General features: G+C 35.4%; 1 protein-coding gene across 2 annotated transcripts in view; it reads right to left on the reverse strand.

Moving 5' to 3' along the window:
* LOC118186115 (uncharacterized) overlaps nucleotides 1–25,598 on the reverse strand; it is a 193,772-nt gene that overhangs the window by 115,053 nt on the left and 53,121 nt on the right. Inside the window, exon 1 of one of the 2 annotated variants that reach the window (XM_035356140.2) lies at nucleotides 17,811–17,886. The exons of the other annotated variant lie outside the window; for it this stretch is intronic. Coding sequence (XP_035212031.2) covers nucleotides 17,811–17,885 — 75 coding nt within the window. The 5' untranslated portion in view covers nucleotide 17,886. Of the gene's footprint in view, nucleotides 1–17,810; nucleotides 17,887–25,598 lie in introns of those variants that run through there. 2 annotated transcript variants of the gene reach the window in all.

Genomic DNA, 25,598 nt, shown 5'->3' on the forward strand with positions numbered 1-25,598 from the left:
ATCAGATAGCCTGGCTCAGTAAAAGTAGGCGGCCAGTGTAACTCTGATTAAAAATCTGGTTATAACCACGTGCAGTGCTGATAAGGACCACGTGTTTCTGAGACTCCTTCCCCTTTATTTTTCTTCTTACTATGTATTTCTTTCTCCTGATGAGGAGGGGCCTTTAGCTGCCCTCGAAATCGATTGAGTGCTTCAATATACTTACGCTAAATACAAGGTTGTTTTTACGATTTTGACACATAAACTATTTATTTACTGTTTATTGACTTTTTTTTTCCTTTTCTTTCAGAACATTAAATCTAGGTATGAAAACAATCATTTCTATAGTTAATCAAGATACCCTAAACACTAGTATAGCCCTATAAGGTATTTCTCCCGCCTTCTTAGCGTGCCTTCGTGGTGTAGTGGTCTGCACGCTTGGCGCGTACACTAGAAGTCCGTGGTTTGATTCCTGGCGAAGGCGTTGCTAATTTTTTATGACCTTCTTCTTCCAAAAATACCTAATGTCTCTACAGCTTTACATTCGAATATTTTTCGATTCGCCAACAATGGTGCAAAAGGTGCATAAGCGTGGATATACGGTATTTAACAACTTCGTTTGGAACATGACTTCGTTATGACATTTTATTTAAGTTTGCTAAGTGTATGAATTTTTAAAAGTTATATTTGCTATAGTTAACTAATAATCACTAAAAACCATTTTAATAACCATTTGAAAACCAATAATTAACCATTTTAAAATAAACTTTTTTTTTTCTGCTTTGAACCCTGTCTAAATTGTTCCAGGTTAATTAAAAACATTTATATTTGTAATTATAAATAAATATAGTAATAAATTATAATTAAATTGATCAATTCACAGGAAAACTTCTTGTTACATCGTTAGACACATTTCGACGTATAGTCATATTCCCCGAAATGTTCAGATACGCAAGAAAATTTAAGAACATTTTGCTTGAAAAATTTCCCATCTTTGAAATTTTAGTTTTTAGATATTTTAACATTATGCAAATCCCTGCGCGGAACGCACTTAGGATTCTCGAAAATAAGTTTTCTTTTTATTGAGTTTTAATAAAACTTGTCTTTTAGATAGAATTACAGTTATAAAAATCATTATTTTATTTTAAATTATATTTCACCGCAGACAGATAAGGCCAGTCAGTCGGTCTATATGACTTATTGCTGTAAATTCACATGGAAAGGAAATCAGACAAGATAAAGGAAATTAAAATTTACAGCCTGTGATGTAGCCGTTCCTCAATAAACACTAATGCCGGCTAGCTTTAGAAGGATTTATTTAACAGAGCACACAAGAACGGTTACAAACAAAAGAAATATACATAAAAATGAAACTTATACCAAATGGAACATCAAACATTGAGAATAACATAACATAGTAAACTATCATCATGGCGGCTGGAGGTCGACTGACGTTTTTTCATATCGCCACGAGATGGCGTTTAAATAAAATAGTTCGGTTACAGTTCATGAGTTCATGGCGTGAATAAAATAGTTCAATTACACTTAAATAGGTCTGTTACATCCTCCCCCTCTGACTTCGTAGACGTCTCGGCAAGAAGTCAGGAACTGACCTTTGTCTACTTTGTGCAGCGGGCGGAGAATCAGATGAATGGGCTCCAGTTTGACGAGGAGTAGATTTAGCGTCACCAGCACCTTGTGCAAAAGGTGCAGATTCGGGTGGTATTACACGATTCGGGCGTCCTCTTTTCTTTAAGGGAACCACTGGAGTTACACGAGCTGAGTTTTGAAACTTATTTCGATCTTGATATGGATTCAAGGCTGAAACATAATACCTGCCGAGAATTTTGTCTGGTTCATGAGGATCGGCAATATCATAAGTGGTTGGAGATCTTGCAGTCACTATCACATAAGGACCATCTCTCTTCGGCATGAATTTAGCAGTTTTCTTCAGTGGACCTTTGCTGATTGGGTGGAGGGTGACCCAAACTTTATCTCCAGGAACGAATTTCGGTGTTTCTCTTCGTTTTCTGTCAGCATAACGTTTCTGTTTATCTTGATGCAATTCGACTCTTTCTCGTACCTGTTGTACATTTCTTGCAAAACGTTTCAAATATGGAGTAATTTCGGGAACAAAATTATCGTTCTCAATTACGGCTTTTATATCATGCTTTACATCATCTAAGGTTCGTAACTCTCGTGCAAATTGAAGAAAAGAAGCAGAATGTCCAGTTGAATCACATTTGGCTGTATTCAAAGCAAACCTTATTAATGGCAGTTTATCCTTCCATGACTGATGGTCGTTACCAACAAGTATTGCTAAACGTGGTTTCAGATCTCTATTCTTCCTTTCAACTGGGTTAGATTGTGGGTGATAGACAGGAGTAAGACTTTGATCAATGTTCAAGATATAGCATAGTTGTTGCATAACAGCACTAGTAAACTGGGTACCATTATCACTTATTATTTTCCTGGGTAACCCAAATCGAAGGGCGACTTCCTCCAAAAGAATAGTGGCACATTATCTGGCCGTGGCTTCCTTTAAAGCAAATAGTTCTGTCCACTTCGTAGCACAGTCCTGCACAATAAAAATCCATTTTTCACCAGACGGTGTTTCAGGAAGGGGACCGAAAAGATAAATTGACAAGGTCTCAAAACGTTGAGCATAGACTGGAGTTTGAAGTAAGCCAGATGGCTTTTGATTAGTGGCTTCTCCCCCTACTTTGAAGACAGTGTGATATTTGTGTTTTGAACTCTCTGCCTTCGAGAAGAATAGTTTGTTCGGTGCGAAGTACCTCTTTTTCAGATACCAAACCATCAGCGAAAGACACCTGTAGTGTTGTCTTTTCAAATACTGCATCTTGTTTTGGAGAATATGATAGAGGGATTCACTTGCGATTGAGTAACTAGCACCACTGTCGGCGAAAGCTGTACCGGAAACACCACCGATACTAATTCGAAATACAGCAGTCCGAGTGGAAGATAAACAGGATCGGATTTGGATAGTGCCAAAATTTGATGAATTTGAAGACTTTGGGTGGTTACAGTCTGGACATTTAGACTTGATAAAACCAGTTTTTCCGCACCCATAGCATGTTAAAGGAGGTCGCGTTCCTTCTGTTTGTTGCTGACCACGATTTAAAAAGGTTTTATGAGTTCCCTGTATGTCACTTGTTCGATTTTCTACTTTGTGTTTGGATGGATTAGTCGGTTTGTAAGAATAGTTTCGCCTGCCAAGAAGTTCAGTTTTATAGTTCGTATTTTTAACACGTACAGCTTCATAATCATCCAATTTCTGTACTAATTCAGATGAACTCTTTATTTTCCCCCAAGTATCAATAAAATGCTCCTTAACGTCACTACTGACTCTTCTTTTAAGCTGATCCGTCAGGACCAAGTCTTTGAGTGATTCAAAGTCTGTAACATCGAGACTATGAAGCCACTCTTCGAGATAATTGTTTAATTCGTAAGAAAAATCTTTCCATAAGGACCCAGGGTGTTTTTGGTGTGTAGTAAGTTTAATTCGAAATGATTCAGCATTTAATTTGAATATTTGTAGCAGAATCTTCTTGATGTAAGAATAATCTTCTAATTTGTCTTTTGGTTCTCTTAAAATAATTTGCAAAATGTCTATAGGCAGAAGAGGTAGGAGATGAGTGATGTAATCTATTTGTTTTATATTAACTTTCTCACATTGTCTTTCAAAAATTTGCAGGTAGGTTGCAATGTCAGGAGTTCCTGCAAATTTAGGGATTAGGTGTTGAAAATTTGTTTCAATTGCTGCATTTGAAGCAAAGGCGGCATAGTTAGGATTTAAGCTAGCAGCTGCCAGGTTTAATTTTAAACGTTCCAATTCTAATAAAAGTTCTTGTTCTTTTTTTTGACGTGTCTCCAGATCGTTGCTTTCACGTTGTTTTTGTTGTCTAGTTTCGATTAAAGTTTCCAGAAGATTCCTGGTAAAAGCCTCATCATAAGTGTCAGAATTGACAATAAGATCTTTAAGATCTATTACTCGCATAGTGTCGTTTACAGTGAAACCCAGTTCTGCAGCGAGAGTTTTTAAATCCTCTTTTCGTGCTTTGGCAAGGTAAGCCATAATTATATGAGAGGTCAGGGGGAGGGAAAAGATGAAGTTGAATTTGTTGTTATTTCGATTTTATTCACAATACAGTATTTTAGAATTTATAATTATACCTTTAAGTAAAATGTATATACCCCTATTAAACAGCATGTATGAATGTAAACAATGTTACTCGTACATTTATATACCACTATTAAACAGTATTTATAAATGTAAACAATAATACTCACAAAGTTTATTATTTTGGAGTCGTAAAAATATCATAAAATGCCCTCATAAATTCAACTTGTATCAAGAAAATAACATATAGTAAATTGCTCAAAAATTGTTTACTACTTAGCAAAACATACATAAATGTCTTACCATAAGCTTTTATATTTAAGCTGAATTCTTCGAAATCTTAATCTTAACAAAATATTAAGATGATTAAGCAACACACACTTAGTACATCTTTTACTTTATTTAAATAGTCATTCGATTTTATTCATAATTATTTTCTTTCGCTTCAAGAAATATTTTCAAGACATGCATTCATTAAAAAAAAAAAAAAAATCGTATTTTCTTAAAGTATTATACTATAATCATTCAGTGAAACAATATTATTCACAAATTAATTTACTATGCGAATTAACATACATTTTAAAATAACAACTTACAATTCAAGAAATAACGTTTGGTTAAAAGAAAGCCGTTTGCTTTCGTTTAATACTCTTATGTAGTATCAATAAATGAGATTTCAGTAAAGAATTTACATTTGCTTTAAGAAGCAGCTTATAATAAATAATCAGTTTAAAAGAACTTTAAACTCAGATTAAACGATAATGTAAACGAAACTTATCTTTTCCGTTGAAATTGTCCAGTTGATGATTCGATGTGCTAGCAGCACGGTATGACAATTTTAATTCCAGAATTGGTTTCCAGAATATTTGACCAGTAGTCCACACCTGAAAAGAAACTGAGCCGATCTCCACCAACTAAAAGTTAAATTCGGGAGTAAGAGCTTGTTAAAGCCAAACAGAAATTCTAAACATTTTGTTGCGCCATTTTGGATTCAAATTTAGTTGGGCGCCAATGTGATGTAGCCGTTCCTCAATAAACACTAATGCCGGCTAGCTTTAAAAGGATTTATTAACAGAGCACACAAGAACGGTTATAAACAAAAATATACATAAAAATGAAACTTATACCAAATGGAACATCAAACATTGAGAATAACATAACATAGTAAACTATCATCATGGCGGCTGGAGGTCGACTGACGTTTTTTCATATCGCCACGAGATGGCGTTTAAATAAAATAGTTCGGTTACAGTTCATGAGTTCGTGAATAAAATAGTTCAATTACACTTAAATAGGTCTGTTACAAGCTATCATTTTAAGGACGTAATAAAGAAGACTCAGAAATTCTAAAGTTAATTTATACTAAATAAATTTAAACGCAAACCAATGGTAGATAATGTCAGATGGTTGGAATGTAAACTGGTTTCGGTTCCCGTGGGATAGAGCAGCCGTTAGTATTTGTGATTTAGTTTAAAACTATACAATTTATTGCACGCTAAAAGTGCTATAAAGCAAAGAAAAATCTTGTGAATAATGAATATCTGAATGGACAAGTAAGTACCTGTGTCTGAACGCACACACTGATACCGGATAAATCAAAATGCTATATAATAATAATGTACAGCTTGTGAAGAAGATGGATTAAAAAATAAGACAAAATTTATTGCTCGTATCATTTAGATATGATATTCCTAATATCATACATTAGTGAATAATCATACGAATAATAATATATCCGCCTCTTAGTAACAAGTTTGCTGCATTACGAATTTCTAGCGCTATTCGGGTGGTGGACAGTTATATGAAAAATTCCGATTAAATGAAACGCAACTACCATTAACATATCTTTAATGCACCATAAAATTTAAGAAGTTAACTAGCCTGTTGCCGCATTTTACGCCAACGAATCTCGCCAAATTATCGCCTCCTACGATTGAGGCAGCAGACTTGAAGAAGAAATCTAACCGGTCAGACGTGAGCAATTACTTGTAACCGAAGCTCACAATTAAATTGTATTTTGCTTCACTGTAAATATTTGTATATGATGTTTTTCTAAATAAAATAATTAAAAACGAAGCAGTGAAGCTGGTCCGTCGATAAAAAATAACCTTTAAGAAAAATAAGTTTATTCATCTGGCTCCGTCGACCCTGGAGCCTACTTCAGCGGTATGGATATATTAATGAAAAGAAAAGCATCCCTAAAGGGGAAAATAACTAGATTCGAAGCTTTTGTGCAAACTGCAAATAATGATGTGGACTTAGTTGAACTTAAACTAAAAAACATTCAAGCTCTTCAAAAGAAAGTTGATGAACTACGAAGTGCGTGCTACGCACAAAGTGAAATGAAAGATGATGATCTGACCAAAATTGATGACGACTTAAACCAATGTGATGATCGTCTGGAAAAATTGGAGGTAAGAATTGAAATTCTCATTAATTCTTACAATAAGTTAAATTCTGCAAAAGCAGTAAATGTTACTGAAAGTAATGTAGATGAAAATTTTCAAATCAAAACTAAAATCCCAGCGTTAGTTTTGCCTGAATTTTCAGGAAAATATGAAGAATTTAGTTCATTTAAAACTCAATTTGATGATTTAATTACAAATAATGTTCAGCTGAGTCATTCACAGAAATTGTATTATCTAAGATCTTGTCTTACTAATGATGCTAAGCATTTAGGTAGTAACTTTGATAATTTTGAATCTTTGTACAATGCTTTAGAATCTCGCTATGATAATGAACGTCTGATTGTTGACATTCATGTGCAGCATATTTTAAATTTTGAAAAGATTCAATCCGAAAATGCGAAAGATATCAGAAGTATGATTGATTGTATACAAAAGAATTTACGCGCTTTGAAAGTATTAAAATATGAGCAGAACAAGTTATGTGATGTTTTTCTAATAAATATTCTTCTTCAAAAACTAGATAAAGAATCTAGAAAAAATTTTGAATTATCTCATAAATCGAAAGTAGTTCCAACATTTGACGAGTTTATTAGATTTTTGGAACAGCGTGAATCAGTTATCTATAAATAGAAATATTACACCCGGAAGTAGGGTTAATATAAACAAGAATTCCACTCCTTCCCATAAATCGAAGGTTCTTTTGACAAATGAAAATAAAAATAAAAACTGTGTTGTGTGTAGGAGCTTTCATCCTATTTTCCTTTGCGATACATTCTTAAAGTTAAGTGTTCATGAAAGATTAAAATTAATTCGGTCACATAAACTCTGTGAATTATGTCTAAAGCAAAATCATAAGAAAAGTCAGTGTCTCTCGAAATTTAAATGCGCTTGCGGGGAAAAACACAATAAATTAATATGCATGGATAATGAAGGTCATTCGAAGACTCCTTGTCGCTCGGTGACGCCACTTAGACAAGGTCATTCGAAGACTCCTTGTCGCTCGGTGACGCCACTTAGACAAAACAAAAGTGAGCTCGATGCCGCCCCTGGAAAAGATGACTCAGAATTGAAAGCGTTGAGTGTTTTAAGTAACAAGAATAAACAAAAAAGAAAAAGTGTACTTTTTTCTACTGCAGAGATTTATGTCCGTGACGCCAATAATCGAAGAATAAAAATCCGTACGATTTTAGACAGCGCATCTAATATATGTGTTCTTACAGATAAAATAAGTGAATGCTTAGGAATAAAAAGGGAGAAAATTAAAATGCCTGTTACAGGTCTTAATGGATCAATTCAAAATATTAAATGGAAAGTGAATACATTTATTTCAAATGAAGAATGTACCTTTAATGAACCAGTTGAATTCTTGATTGTAAATAAGATAACAGGACTAACTCCGTGTACTACGTTAGATATTTCGAAAGTAGAAATTCCACAATTTTAAAATTTAGCTGATAAATCATTTTATGAAGCTTCAGAGGTACATGCCCTTATAAGTGCTGATTTATTTTTTAAGGTTTTGAAAAATAATACGTGTAAAATAAATGATGATTTATTGTTTAAAGAGTCTGAATTCGGATGGATCGCATGCGGGAAGCTTAACGAAATACAACCTTCTTATCAGAGACATTGTTTTCTTGTGCAAAATGACTCTCTTCAAAATACTTTAAAACTTTTCTTTGATTTAGAGGGACTTGGTATTCGTGATGATCCAGTTTTGCATGAAAAGGATCAGGCAATGGAAATTTTTAATGACACCGTTGAATTTAAAAATGGACGTTATGTAGTACAACTACCTTTTAGGAAACATTATGAAGAATTACCTGATAATTATCCCTTGGCGCGGCAGCGTTTTCAGAATTTGTGGAGAAGATTTAGTCATGATCCTGAGTTACATCAACAATACCGTGAAATTATTTGTGATTATTTAAAAAAAGGCATAATCAGCATCGTAAATCCTGATACAAAAGAAAATCCTTTAAATAGGCCTATATATTATTTGCCTCATCAGGCTGTGCGAAAAGAAAGTAGTTTAACGTCGAAAACTAGGATCGTCTTTGATGCGGGTAGTCATCAAAATAATGAACTTTCTTTAAATGACTGCTTGTGGCCAGGGGTAAACTTAAATCCAAATCTTTTGGATTTACTAATTAATTTCAGATTGAACAAAATTGCATTTTGTTCAGATGTTAAACAAGCTTTTCTGCAGATATGCCTCTCTGATGAACATAAGGATGCAGTTCGTTTTCTTTGGAGTAGTGATGATCCAAGTGTTGATAAAAGGCCCAATTTACAGATTTATCGTTTCAATCGAGTAAATTTCGGGGTCAGTTCGAGCCCATTCCTGTTAGCAGCTACTATTAGACATCATATTAAAAAATACAAGGAAGATTTTCCCGAAACAGTTGAAATTTTAGACCAGTGTTTTTATGTAGATGATTTCATTTCTAGAAGTGAGGATTTTGAAGAAGCACTTGAAGTATCTAAAAATGCCAAGAAAATTATGGAAGAGGCTGGAATGGTCCTCAGGAAGTGGATTAGCAATAATGCTGAATTAATGGAGCAATGGAAGAATGAAGAATTTGATACCTATCCTGCAGACGCTACTCTCAGCTTGGGCGCACACCAAACTAAAATCTTGGGACTTTCTTGGAAGACGCACGAAGATTATTTAACTATGGATACTAAAAATCTTTTGGAATTTCTTTCTATGGACAAAAATACGAAACGCTTCTTACTTCAAGCAATAGGGAAGATATTTGATCCTTTAGGATTAATTTCGCCTTTCACCATTCGAGTTAAATGCCTCATCCAAGATCTCTGGAATGAAAAAATGCAGTGGGATGAACCTTTACTAAAAGAAATTGAAAAGGAATGGAAGAAGTGGTGCGCTGAACTTCATCACTTAGAAAATTTGAAAATACCTAGGTTGGTTAACGATTCTGCATCAAAGGAAGATACTGTTGAAATACACAGTTTTTGCGACGCAAGTAAAAAGGCATATGGCGCTGCCATATATTTGAAGGTGAAGACACTCAGTGGAATATCGGTGAAACTCCTAACTTCAAAAAGTCGTGTGGCTCCATTAAACGGTGTAACCTTACCAAGATTAGAACTATTGGGTGCTCTAGTTGCAGCTCGTCTTAGTTCTAAGGTAAAGAGAATCGTGAATCTGAAAAGATCTTCTGTTGAATACCATTGGACAGATTCCAAGATTGCACTTTTTTGGATAAAGGGTGCAAAAACCCGATGGAAGCAATTTGTGGCAAACCGAGTGAACGAAATTACCAGCTTGACAGATCCCAACTCTTGGCATCACTGTGCAGGTAAAGAAAAATCCTGCCGATCTTCTCTCACGTGGAATGAATGCTGATTCCTTGGTGACAGATTCTAGATGGTGGACAGGTCCAGAATTCTTGATGCAGCCTGACAGTTTCAAGAACTTGCAACCATTTATTCCTGAGATTGAAACCATAGAACAAGTCGAAAAAGAAACTTTGCGGCGAGAAAGGAAAATTCCTTTTGAAGATGAGACTTGTAAAGAGACAGCCCTGCTAAATGACAGCTCTCAACATTTTATTGTGGACGACCTCTTAGAACTTTCAAACAATTATTATAAAATTAACCATGTTTTGTCTTATATTTTCAGGTTTATTTCCAATTGCAGGAATAAGATAAAAAACACAGGACCACTGTCAGTGGAGGAGGTAAGAGAAGCCGAAGAAGTGTTGATTAAGCATGAACAACGAGTTCTCCTTGAAGGAAAGAAACTGCCAAGTAATATTTCGAATTTATTTCCGTTTTTTGATGACAAAGGAATAGTACGTGTAGGAGGAAGGCTGAAGAATGCTTCAGTGCCATATTCTCAAAGACATTCTCCTATTTTACCTAAGGGTTCAAGATTAAGTAAAATTTATTTTGAAAGTTTACACAGGAAATTATTTCATGTTGGACCACAAGGTCTGCTAAATGCAGTGCGCTTGAAATTTTGGCCTTTAGGTGGCCGTAGTCTCGCACGTAAAACAGTACATCAATGTGTAACGTGCTTTAAATGTAAGCCCACTCTTTCTTCACAAATTATGGGTAATTTGCCTAGTGAAAGAGTTAATGTTTCAGCTCCATTTTCTATTACAGGTATTGATTTATGTGGCCCTTATTTAGTGAAATTTAAAAATCAACGTAAAGGTATTCTGAATAAATTGTATATTTGTATTTTTATATGTTTCGCAACAAAAGCCATCCATCTTGAGACATTAACAGATTTGACTTCCGATGCTTTAATTGCAACACTTAAACGTTTTACAAGTAGACGTGGCAAATGTTTCAAAATTTATACCGACAATGCTACTAACTTTGTTGGAGCGAATTCAAAATTGAAAAAAATTTATAAGCTCATTAATTTCCCAGACAAAGAATTAGCTAATCATTTTTCGCAAGAAAATATAGATTGGAATTTTATTCCACCAAAATCGCCTCACTTCGGTGGACTTTGGGAAGCTGGGATAAAATCGGTGAAGTACCATTTTAAACGTACGATTGGCAATTTTCATTTCACTTAAGAAGAATTCGAAACGATTGTCATTCAGATAGAAGGAATATTAAATTCGCGACCGCTTACTCCTCTTTCTAGTGATTCAGAAAGTTTCGAAGTTCTGACGCCAGGTCATTTCTTGATAGGGCGACCTATAACAGCAATTTCTGAGCCTTTTTTAACGGATTTAAAGGAAAACCGCTTAAGTCGTTGGCAAAAAACTACAAAAACTATAAAACTTATTTGGAAAAGATGGAAGTCTGATTACTTGAATACTTTACAATCTAGATCAAAATGGATGGTTGAAAAAAATGATCTGATGATCGGCCAAATGGTTTTGATTAAAGAAGATTTTCTGCCAATTAACAATTGGCTTTTAGGGCGAATAACATCATTGTACCACGGTTCTGATGGAAAAGTCCGTGTTGTAAAAGTTCGTACCAAAACAGGGGACTTTAAAAGGACAATTAATAAAATAGCTGTATTGCCTATTGAAGTTTAGCAAGTTGTGAATTATGTTACTCAGTTGTTAGTAATTATATTGAAAATTATTTTTCTCAATAATTTTGTATTCATGTTTTGTTCACTTATTTTATATTTTTCTATACATATTTTATACTTGTTTACATGAATAACTGAAACTTTAATACTGGTATTTCATAATTAAATTTATGTTAAGTTCTTGCATGTGAACATAGCAAGGCCGGGCGGGATGTTGGCGCATTTTACGCCAACGAATCTTGCCAAATTATCGCCTCCTACGATTGAGGCAGCAGACTTGAAGAAGAAATCTAACCGGTCTGACGTGAGCAATTACTACTTGTAACCGAAGCTCACAATTAAATTGTATTTTGCTTCACTGTAAATATTTGTATATGATGTTTTTCTAAATAAAATAATTAAAAACGAAGCAGTGAAGCTGGTCCGTCGATAAAAAATAACCTTTAAGAAAAATAAGTTTATTCAAAGCCAATTTATGTTTTACATACTTAAATATTCACAAACAGAAAAATAAAAGTTTCCATCTTAGCCGTAATAGGTTTCTTTTCGCATAAGACCCGAGATAAACTTCACTTGCGACTTTGAATACCAGAACAGGTTTAGTTTCGTGATATGCATACTTGAAATAAAAACTTTAAAATAAATTCAAGATTTTATTTCAAATGCCAGAACGCCTGACATGAAATAATCTAATTTATTACTTTAAATCTTCTGGTTATCTTAGTTTTCGTGACAGAAAAACTTCTTCACATAAATATACAGTTATTTTAGGACGTTTCTACAGCAGAAAGCTTTTAATTCTCACTATTATTCGCAACAGAGATTTAAGATACCGTTATTCGAAAAATCAAAAACTAATGCCGCATTTTCCCTAAACGTATTTTCACAACAACTCATTTCTGAAAGGGTAATAGGCACATAATCTGCTTACAAAAGATATACAATAAATCTAATAAGTTACATGAAATTTAATACTCACTTAGCAGTAAAATATAAAAATTAATTAAGCAAACAGTTCTTCCGCAGTTTTACCGTGAATGAAAGATATCTGGTGTATTCAAAAGGTTTCTAATTCGAAGTTTATGTTCCTTATTGCTTCAGCTCATTAGTTAATAAACACTGAACTAAGTACTTCGTTCCGAGTTCTGTTTCTAACGGTTAAACGAATTTATTACATGGAAAATTCGAGGTTTCCTTCATATGTAACGTAAATGCGAGTTTTTTTTTTTTTAATTATCCACAAAAAATGCGTCATACTGCTTCGAGTGTTTTAGTGCAATAAATTGCTTGCGGTTTGAAAACAGCTGACGGACCGGAAAAGTGTTATTCAGCAAAATGAAAGTATATATGCAAGATAAAAAATATGTAATTTACACTCGTCCATAAATTATAGATAATGCAAAATCAGGCAAAGGAAGAGTTAGAAGCAAAACAAATTTGACTTATTTGTAAAGCTTATTTATTAAACAAAAGGTAAAAAAAAAAAAAAAAAAAAAAGATGCTATATGTTTGATATTATTAAAAAAATTAGCGATTTTTTCTTCCTAGAGCAAATTACCAAAAAAAAAAAAAAAAAAACTATTTACAAAAAACCAATATTACATGGTTGGTATGATTGTTAATACATTGTATGTCTCCCAGACATGCAATACAGTCCGTACAACGCCTGGGTATGCTGAATATCAAATTATCGATCTGATCTTGGGGGATATTACACCACTCAAAAAGCAATGCTCTAAGAAGTTCCGGTAGACATGTAGGAGGAGGTTGACGGGCTGCAACTCGTCGGCCAAGCATGTCCCACACGTGCTCTACTGGATTCAAGTCCGTTGAGAATGCTGGTCAGTCCATACGGGTGATATCCTCCGATTGAAGGCATTCGCTTACGATGTTTGCACGGTGAGGACGGGCGTTGTCATCTATAAACACAAATAGTGCACCCATGGCGCCCCGAAACAAACGTACATGTTGTTCCAGATTGACGTCCCGATAGATTTGGCTTGACATGGTTCCAATTTGAACATGCAGGTCAGCCTGTTTCTTTTGGCAGTAACTGCCAAATACCGGTCCTCATTCGGCGTTGTAACTCTGGGACGACCTGTGCTGTAACGTCTACTCACATTACCATCATCTTGGAATCGTTGCCAAAGCCTGGAGATGACACTCTGGGCAATTCCAAGTTCGTCTGATACTTCCAGTTGGGTACGCCCACATTCCAGACGGCCGATAATTCTACCACGTAAAAAATCATCCAAATGCGTCCTTTGTGTCATAACTATTCGGTTATTGCACTGAAATGCTTATAAAGCACCTGCGAACAATTTTACTTCTTTGCCTGTATTCCTTATATATCACTCTCTTATACTCTCGTCATTGTGACGTACCATCGGTGTCATCTGGTTACTTCCTGAAATTTGCATATGATTCTTGAAGATGTGTGTAGTGATTTTAAAGGTGATATATTTATTTTAGAGTTCGATTTCCGCGTGACTCCGAATTATCCTTAATTTATGGACATGAGTGTAAATTAGCAATAGGCCCTTAATTCCTCATTTTGATTTGGCTACTTCCCTTCTCTATTCTAAAAATAGTAGTAACATTTTCTGGACTGCATCATTTCTAGATTAATCCCATCATATCACTTTGACATAACGATGATGACGCAGCTAATTCGGAACTTCAGTAGAAACATTTTGCTTAATGTGCTGCCATATTGGATAACTGCGCACTTTGCTTCTACCTCTGTTCTGACTAAGACGCAGCCTCGCTGCTTTCTTCTTATCGCAACAATATAAAATTTATAAATGTTTTTGAAAAGCGCGATTACAATGCCAATTTGTTTGGGGCTGCAAAATGCTGATTGAAACAAAAATGAATATTTAATCTGCCTCTGCTGCCAAGTTTCCTCTTCATTATGGATCAGTATCTACAGAATGAAATTTCTACAATTATATATATATACTGGTTTCCAGAAATTAAGGAAAAATCACAAAAACAGCAATAACTCATTCAGAAATAAGCCATTTCGTGCAAAACTCAAATATGTTGTCAAATAAGAACTGCTGAGTAAAACTGCAGTATGCAAATTAATGGCACTGCAATCGAAATCCGTCATCTGCGAGGAGCATAAAACTGCGTGTTTCAAAATAAGCCTGTAAATTTCGCTGTGATACTGAGATAAGAAATCTGGGATAGCCATTTTGCAACAATGACCTCCAGGTATTATTTGCCCGAAGAACTGCGAGAACTATTGGGAAACTAGAGGCAGAACAAAGTCATATAGAAGTCAGATGGCTTACTCCATCGGCAGAGCAGCTGGTCCACTTGGAGAAAAATGGTGCTTATTAACCTGTTTAAATCCTGCCAATTATTCCAGTTTTCTTCTCTGATATACCAGTATCTTGAAATAATATGCATATTATGCATTTTCCAATTTTATGACATTTCCTTTTACTGCCCTTAGCTATAGCAAGATGTCATCCAGTTATTTAGTTGATTGAAGATTTCAAGAGCTATTTCAGTGCATTTCTGGACACGTCTGTGCGCGTACATGTTGCAGCAGATTTATTGGTTCATATATACTTCAATTCAGCTGATGAAATGCGGAGATGATAAGCACTTGTTTCTTGACAGTCAAAAATGTAATGATCAGGGTCTCCAAGCCCTCCACATATGTATTGAGCACTGTTCCGAAAGCCGAAGCGAAATGAATAGCTCATGTATGGGCCATGTTCCATAAGGAATTGTGTCAACTTAGAAGTATCACTGCGTTATTTATCTCTGATCTTAGGAAGGTAATTTCAAATACGGTGATGTAGCAGGCCACGACACACGTGGGATGGTTTTTATGTACTCTCCAGATAACTCCACAACACTCGAGTTCTATGTGGGCGTCCATAAATATCGCGTCGGTACCCATTGCAACGATAAAAGGACGCATAAGAGGGTGTAGAATTTCGTCGCGATACCAGAGTGACGGAACCACCAGGAATCACGTAGAGGTAGGTACGGTCGTTCATTGCTTTCCCAGCGCATAAAAGTAAACCTCCTCCTCTGGTAACGATTTCTTTCGACGATGTTTGGCGTATGATAGCATGTCCTTGGTTCTCGTCATATCACTGCCATTCGGGAATCGTTCTGGATATTAAATCAAGACTCATCCATAAATAGTACGTGGACTCACTGCTCCAGTGTCCAACTGCAATGTTCACGGGCCGAATTCAACCACATTCTGACATGCGATGAGGATAAAGGAACACAAATCATAGGTCGTTGGGCGTACCCTTTGTACAGTCAACGCGACACAGTTTGCAGGGATATGGGCCTTCCTGCAGCAGCAGGGAGATGTGGACGCCAGCTGTCGTGGTGCTTTTACTGATCTTACGGCTTCCTGCATATAGAAACAAAAAGCGACCGTGTGCCGTTATGGAAATACTTCGGCGTCCAAACTCACGTTTTTTACAGGGTTTCTACATCCCTTTGGTAACGATTTATCCAAGACAAAGGAATCTATACGAACTCTCGCTCAGCTTTCTCTTTCGTCTGTTACGGTACTTAGCATATGATTTTTACAGATAATTCTATACGAAGGTTGTGATCTTTGATACCATATGCAGGGAAGCCGCTCTACAGATTGCAGTAACGTATGTTTCATGCAGACTGACAGCAAAACGCTGTCCTTTCTAAAAATTTAACATCTTACTCATTCCACAGAAGAGTACTGCTGGCCAATAGTACAAAAATTCTGTGCTAGGAGAAAAATTTCTCTTATTATATATGTTTATTGAAATATGACGTGCATTCATAGAATACCAAAAAGTAATAAATGTTTCTATTAATTTGATAATCACTTGCATTTTTCGTTTACACTAAAATAACAATTAAGTTTTAAAATAAAATATGATTTTGCTACTTTTTACAGTTCTTTAAAAACAAATCTGGCCGCCCAGTCGGTATGGTGGTCAGGGAAGCCGACTGCTATGCCGAAGGGCCTGGGTTCGAACCCCGGAGAAGGCATATTTGTAACTGTCCATTCCTTCATAGAAAACGCGATGGTGGCCCACATATTGGGTGCCTCCATAATAAAGAGACCACCACATCTGGCCTTGTATAGATTAAAGGACTGGGTTACATTTGTAATTGTTCACAATCTGCCATTGGAAAAAAAAAAAGCATCTGAGTTGAAACCACCAAGATTATTTTAACCACTCACTGATTTTAAGTATTAATGACTTAATGCTTTACTACAGTTAACAATATATAATGCATTTAAATTTACAACAACAAATAAATAACTGTAAAAAAGCGCTGCAGGATCGCCTTGATAAAAAAAGAGAATATAAATATAGCTGGGATATGAAATTAAATTTTATGACTTTATACTTACTTGCATAAAACATCCCAAACCCGACTCCATAGATTTTGGCTTGTCTGTCAGATACAGATACACGCAAAAACTTCCAACAGACATATACACACATGCACATATAAAACAGATATACCGATCTCAAACTTTACAAAAGATGATGAAAACAATGCAGACAAAGGCATATAATTCACTGCATGAAACAGTAAACTACGTTTTAAAAATCTATGACGTTAAAAGCTTGAGTCTAGCGTTATAGTTTGAAAAGCGTATGATGACGCACTTATCTAATTATGATATTATTTTGCTACTACTATTGATCTGAAAAACACTCTATTTAAAGCAATGTCTTAAGAATTTATTGACCTAAAATATTTTATTACAAATAACAGAAAAATAAAGTCATAGAAAAAATTCACTAAATCCACCAAAATGACAAAACTAAATAATTGATTTTTGAATGAAGCTCGATATCAATATATTTTACTGCAGAAGTATAATTTTGGTTTAATTATAATTTTTTAAACAAAAATTAAAAGAATAATAGTCACCATCACTAAAAATATATTCCTCCTGTTTTTTACTTGAACCGAAAAAAATTTACTGCAATAATACCTAAATACATTTTTGCTAGTCACTTCATTTTACTGAAAGAAGTTTCAACAGCATAGCCCTTTAAATATCACATAATTTCGAAGAGATGTGTTTTATGTAAACATCATGAAAAGAAAAATGATATTTTTATTGAAAAATACACACCACCATTTCTTACCGATAATAAAGAATACTACGAGATCTGCATTTTTACACCAGAAAAGCAGAAAATAAAGCATTGATATCTATTTACTAAGTGATATAAGAAATAAATTTTTATTTATAGCTTACCGGAAAATATTTAGTTCCAACTTTGTCAAAGTAGACATGTGCTAATGTGTAGAGTTTCCCCATCTTGAACAACATACTATTGAGAAAACATGGTATTTTACCAAACAAACTTTAACTTTCCTTAAAAAAATAATAAAATTTTATTTTATGCTTCGAGATATTATTTGAATTGTAATTCTAAATATGGATAGCCTGGCGTTTCGTTTCAATGTATATAGCCACTGCTGGGATTTGACACATCTCGCAAGCATCTATAATATGAATAAAAATTTAAAACTTCTAAATAACAACATTAAAAATGCTTTCAAATAGAGAACAGAGTTTATATTTTTTATTTGAAATTAAAGGAAAGTTATTCGACAGTTACTATTTAAATAATAATACATTTCTTAGGAGACCTTCCAAAAACATTTTATCAAAAATGCGAAAACAACATGTTACCACTCGTCCTGCATGAAATGCGTAAATTGCGAAATTCTGAATGTTTAGCTTTAAAATTTGCAAGGTTATAAGCCATAGATAAAACGTTTAAGAAATACTTCCCGGAAATATTGTTTTCAAAGATATAACCTTCTCAGACTAATTAATCTCAAAATTAATTCTCCAGATCGTTTCAGGTGTTATGTAAAAACCAAAATCTTAGTTGTTTACTACAATAAAATAAAGTTAACCGTGGCTTAATTTGAATGAATTTTTTTAAAATTCCTAGTTTGGTTATTCCAGAAGCAATCTCCTCCAGATGTAAAGGTCAGTAATATCGTATTTAAAATCAGTTAATTAAGAGAATAAAAAAGTCACATTCTAGAAAGTGTCAGTTTGGAAAAATGCGGTCTTGCACGTGGCATTTGAAAAAATATCTTAATAAATAAAACAAAAAAGTGAGAAATCAAATTTTCATTCAGATTTTACTGACAATCATAGAAGAATGTTCGAAATTTGTATGCAGATTCCATAGCCAGCAATAAAACTGTTCCAGAAAACAATATAGATGAAGGCCTACTAGTTTGCAAGTTGAAGGACAGAGGCACAGCAAATTACTTGTGTCCACGAGCATCCACTTTTTGCCCACCCCATTAGACATGGAAACTCCCACTGCTGATCCACGTGGAAATATACTAAACTGAATAGGTAGAATTGTAACTTAGAAGGTTATTTGATACTCTCCCAGATAGAATTTCAGCCAATAGACAAATCGTGACGTAATGAAAAAGCCCAATCAGAGATCATTTCTTTAAAATTTCTTCTCCATCATGCACGTGTTTCCTGTTTCATTTGTCCAAAAAAAAAATATATATATATATCTGCGAGCAAGGGCGTGCATGATTAAGTGGTTGTTTAGCATGCGAACCCTTGAAATGAAGGGAATTTTATTTTTATATAAGATAAACGGCTCAAAAAAAAAAAAAAAAAAGATGTGTATATTTATATTAAGCAGGTTCGATTGGCAAGGGGAAAAAGTCGGGAGGATGTAAATAGGTTTTCCAGGGCACCTTTGCAAGGTTAATGAGTTTTTGACTTATAAGACACACGAAAACACTTTTACATTCGTAAACAAGCTTATTTCTAAGCAGCGAAAAAAGTTTCTTACATATCCATCGCACGTATATATAAATACAAATTTCCACCCTATTTTTTTTTATGGAATTTCCATTTTCAATAAGAAGTAAAACATAAAACTTACATAATATATCTCCATATGTCTGGAAGATAATAATCAAACAACCAGTAAACTTATTATGAGGGCGATGTATTACAGCACAAGGAACTAATAACATTAAAATCCGAAGTGAGTTTTTTCTTACATGAGTTTTTTCTTCTGCAGATAGAAGCGTGAAAATTTTCACCAACTTCATTTTATTATTCTAAAGCAAAATGGCAAACTAAATCCTGACACATTTTAATTTTTACGCAAAATTTCACTAAATATTTAACTTAAATGATTATCTAAAAGAATTAAATCCCAAACAGACTTGAACATCCACTTACTGATTAAAATGGTCTAAAGTTATTTCTAATGATCTGAAATTTAGTTCAAGAATAACGATTTTATGATTCCTCCTTTTAAATTTCAAGAATAAGATTCCATAGTTTCCTTTGGGGGCAACTCAAGCAAAGCGTTTTCCGGTCTCGTTATGCTACCATTATTAAGATTGAAAGATGGTATCGCAGCTGCCATCACCAATAGTTCTGCCGAAATGTTACGACAGCCGAAATTAACAGACATCTTGCATTCTCACCGTGAAGAATATATGGTACAATAGGTCCGTTATTTAGCAGCAGAGTCGTATTCAAATACAATGAATTTAATTTGTTACACGAATGCTTGAATTTAACCACTTGCGCTAAAAAGATACTTTTGTCTCAAACCGCGAGCAACGTGAACACCACGTCGATAGGCATTTATCGCAAAAATGAAAATAACGTGGTGTACATGTCGCCTAACAACGAGATTGTTTATTTCTCGAGTTACAGCTCTGGATTGCAGTCGCAGACGCGGAGCGGCGTAAATGAGACACTTTACCGCTTGTTATATTGTAGCGCACGGCACCGCAACTGTGAAGTTAAATCATAGCGTAAGTGGTTAATTTGTTCCTGAATCGTTCATCATACGAAATGTTCTTCAATCAAAAACAATTTCCCCATAGGATTTATGTAAAACGGATTAAAAATATATTAATCAGTTACTGGACAACAGATAATTGCTCATCATCATTCGAGGGGTGGACGCCATAGGTGAAGGTTCGTCGTAGATATTGTGCCTGCTTCCGGTCCTATTACCATGTGTACGCCCTGTCCGATTCTGCGTGTGTTGCGGAGTGCGACCACGTGCAAATTTACTATCTGCATGCATCAGCATTTTTAAATGCTAATCCTCGGTTTGTATTTATTTTTAAAAGCCTGGATGCTTTTATAATTTTATTATTTGGTATTATTTTAGGAATTTATATGTTATTTTGCCTTTTCTTGCGAATTATGCCTAATTGCTGGTACGAGTGATACCGCGCTATTGATACTGTTTTTTCGGCGCTTATTTTTGCGTATTAATTTTGCAATTTAAATTGAATTATCAGATTTTAAATTAATTGCGTGCGCGTAATTAAATTTTCGGATTTTGGTCGTTGTGTCTGCTTAGTTACCCCCAGGCTCACGCTGTCAGGTGTGAGATAGGGGCCTAGTAGACTTTCGCCCGCTCATCCGTCTGCCGGAACACCGTCGAGTGGGTCCGGTTCCGGGGCGCGGGACTCTGGACTGCTGATTGGGCGCAGGATTTCTTAATTCTGTATTGCGATTATGGACACGATTTTGGATGCCGTGAGGGTACAAATTAGTGAACTTGATACCATCCGCCAGCAGAATGGTACACTCACTGATACTGAAAATAAGATGTACAATTTCTTACGAAGTATGATCGAAATGCTAGTTGCTGTTAACACACAGTTAACACAACAGGATAAAACTCAGGATAAATCATCACAAGGTAAAAATGCAGATAATGATAGGGACAGAAGTCCTATTAAATTAGACAATAACTTTAATACTCTAAATGAAATATCATTGGATCAGCCCACGAGTTCAGATGATGATTTACCAAAGACTAAAGGTGATCAAACAGTCAGAATAAGATCTCAAAGACAAAATTTTAAGAAAATTAAGCTTAGTAGTCCCCCTAAAAGTACTACACAAAAGCAACAAAGTCAGGACAGTATCTCAGATACACCAGCTACTGAGGTAGCAGTTAACAAAAATACTCACACACAAATTAATGAGACAATGGATACCACCTCACCGGACAACGAAAACCCCACTGACATGAATACAAATAAGCAAAAACAAAATAATAGGAATTCAAAAATTCCGCCAATTACTCTCAAAGAAAATAAATTGAAATGGAATGAAATTCGATCTATCTTCATTCAGAGGAAAATCAAATTTCACGGGGAGCATATTCCTACCGGAAGCATCAAAGTAATCACTGAAACACCTGACGATTACCGGACTGTAGTCCAAATACTTAAAGAAAAACAAGTAGAACACCATTCGTACATCCTACCGGAAGACCGATATTTAAAAGTTGTCCTTAGAAGACTTACTGAACATACTCTGATTGATGATATCAAATCTGAACTTGAACAACTTGATTATCATATCAAAGATGTAAAACAAATGACAAGACGGCGTAACGGAGAGGTTACCAAACTTCCTCTGTTTTTAATTTCGCTACCAAAAAATGACAAGTCCAAGGAAATATACAATGAGAGATTTCTATGTCACATGAAAATTAAGATCAAAGAGTATTTAGGTAGACAAGGACCCCTGCAATGTTTTCGTTGCCAGGGGTTTAATCATACACAAGCGGGTTGCAATTATGCACCCAAATGTGTCAGATGTGGCAAAGGACATTTTGTCAATGAATGCCCTGATAAAAATAACAATGACAAGCCTCCAGTCTGTGCTAATTGCGGGGGTTCCCACACTTCCAGTTTCAGGGGGTGTGAGAAATTCCCCAAAAGAAAATCTGAGAAACCAATCAGTTTCCCCAGTAGGGTGATTGAAAATAAATCCTATTCACAGGCGCTCTCCACAGGCCTATACTCTGACATATTGAGTGAAGCTAAACAAGTTTTCACGGACCTTGCGGAACTTGTTTCCGTAATAAAAAATGCGGGATTTCAGATCTCGCAACAAGTCAAAGAAATAAAAGAAAATAACCAAGAGAAAAATACTTCTTCTACTATAGATAATGGGTCAAACTAGACCAACAAAAGTTACCATCTCTATCATGACTTGGAATGCCCGTAGCATTCATTATAAGCTCACTGAGCTATCAAACTTCCTTACGTGTCATAATATCGACGTGGCGCTCATTACTGAGACCTTCGCTACGCCAAGTACCCCGATGAAGATTCCTAATTATTTATGGTATCGATGCGACCGTCTAAGTCACCGAGGTGGGGGGGGGTCGCGATTTTTGTACGCAACTCTCTCCAATCCTGTCTGATCTGCGAAGAGCGCTATATAATGGGCATGAAATTGTGACTGTGTCTGTATCTCTGCCGCATTATGGTAATGTATACTTCACTTCTATGTATAATCCTCCGAAGAATATGCTTGATATAAATTATCTCGCAAAAATACTTGACATCAATAAACAAGTCATTCTTGCAGGGAATTTAAATGCCAAAAGTCAGGAATGGAATTGCAGGAGGACAAATAAAAATGGAATCAAGCTTTTCGAATTCATTAATAATCACCCAATCTATTTTCATGTACCAAGTGAGTACACGTATTTGCCGAATAATCCCAATAGAGGTGACATTTTGGATATTTTCATTTCGACCATCTCCCTCTCTTTCAATCTAGAGGTGATTCAAGATTTAGATTCTGACCACTGCCCGGTCATTGCGACCCTAGGTACTACCAAAGATGTTATGGGTGAACAAATTAATACAACCAACTGGAAAGTTTTCAATGAAATTCTCTTAGAATGTAAGACCAACAGTATACTACGCACTCCGGAGGACATTGAGCTTGCGGCCAAACATCTTACAATGGACATACAAAGTGCCTAGCCTACCACGCGGCCACGAGAAAAATTCCTAGAATACAGGTCACTAATAAGTTACCGCATAGAATTAAAAGTCTCATCAGAGATAGAAATAAGCTCAGAAAAAGGTATCATCTCACTTGCAATCCTGATACCAAAAAAGAGATGAATAGACTTGGAAGGGAAATTAAAAAACAGATAAACTCCCACCGCAAAGAGCTCTGGGATGAAAAAATTGAGAGTTTTAACGAGCCTAGTAGCTCATTCTGGTCGTTTGTAAAACGTCTTAAAAATAAACCCACAGTTAATAGGCCGATTTACCACGAGCATGGCATTGCGCTCACAAATATTGAAAAATGCAATACGCTCGCTGAGCACTTTGAAAAACAATTCATCACAAACACTTACCCATGCAATCAGGATTTTACAATTCATGTGAACTCCACAGTGTCAGAATGGCTTTGCAAAAACAACCTGCAAAATCACTTAGAACTTACCTCACCACAGAAAATCATAAATATTATTAAAAAGCTCAGGAATAGAAAGGCCCCCGGGCAAGATAATGTTAATAATGTAGCACTGAAATGGCTGCCAATAAATATGATTAATCGACTTACAGGTATTCTGAATGCTTGCCTGTACAATAGCTATTTTCGGAATATATGGAAGTCTGCTAAAATGATAGTGATCCCAAAGCCGGGAAAGAACCTGACAAAAACGGATGGGTACAGGCCCATTAGCCTGCTGCCCAGTATGGGAAAAATACTTGAAAGAATTGTCCTTAGCAGAATACAACCACACCTAGATAAGTTACCACTTGAACAGTTTGGCTTCAGGAAAGCCCTATCCACGACGAAGCAGCTGGTTAGACTGAATGAGTACATAGGTAGTGCACTGCACAACAAAAGATATGTTGCCTTACTCATGCTGGACGTGGCGAAGGCGTTCGACCGCGTCTGGCATGAGGGGTTAATTTATAAATTAATCAGTTTGCAGTTCAGCACTGAGTTAATCAAAATTATTCACTCGTTTCTTTCAGACAGAACATTCAGTATTCACATTGGTGATAGCACTTCAAATAAGAAGCAAGTACAAGCCGGGGTCCCTCAAGGATCTATTTTAGGGCCCGTGCTCTATTTATTCTACGTGGCAGACCTACCTGCAGAACATCTAGATCAAAATTTTTTCATGGGCTGCTACGCAGACGACACAGCTTTTGCCGTCAAGTCTGGGTCGCCAAATTTTGCGATTAAGAAACTTCAAAGATTTATGCCGAAACTTGAAACCTGGTGTGCCAATTGGAAAATTGCAATTAATGCGGATAAATCTAAGCTTCTGATTTTTAAAAAGAATAAAATGAACCACTCATTAACTGAACAACTGTTGCTATTTGATACTGTTATACCAGTTGTAAAAACTGCTACATACTTAGGTTTAAAATATAGTGCTAATTTCCTCTGGAAAGAGCATATAAAATGTGTCAGAGGTAAGACTATTGGAGTAATTCAAAGTCTTAAGCCACTCCTGTGTGCGACCTCCAATTTAGACATCAAGAGGAAGAGACATATTTATAACTCCATTATACGTCCTATTTTTGCGTACGCTTCTCCGGCCTGGGCAACAGTTCAGAAAAAGGAGTTAAACACGCTGCAAATTATTCAAAATAAAGTACTTAGGATGATAACAAATGCTCACTATTATGTCTCGAATCACACCCTACACAGTGATCTGAAAATGGAATCTGTAGAAACATATCTACACAAAGCAAATAATAAATTCTTCAACAAGGCACAAGAATGCAACCATATGACCGATCTAAATGTGTTAGATTATGTCATTCTTGAAGAAGATGCTTCACTAAGACCACTCGCGGCCCACCTCGCCAGGGACTTAAATTTCCCCACGCAAAAATAATCACGAAGGGGATGCACAGTGCTTGTATATATTGTATATAGTGTATATAATTTTATTCTCATTCGTAATTTGTATGTTTAGTTTGTATGTTCTTTTCACTTTGTATTTATGTAACAATGTATGCTTATGTTTAATTGTTATGATATATATTAATTCAGATGTCATGATTGAATCTATTGGATTCTGTCTGTGTCTTCTTTTATGATACAACACAAACATATCATACAGATCCTCACGGCTCCTGCTTTGCAAATTTCTTGATGCGCGCGCCACTCTTTGGCCTTGCGACTCATGGTCGCCCCCTGTAACCACCTTAGACCTCCTAGAAA

The sequence above is a fragment of the Stegodyphus dumicola genome, chromosome 2, assembly GCF_044657685.1.
Source record: "Stegodyphus dumicola isolate Sdum_Otavi_A_Nest chromosome 2, ASM4465768v1".
NCBI lineage: Eukaryota > Metazoa > Arthropoda > Arachnida > Araneae > Eresidae > Stegodyphus > Stegodyphus dumicola.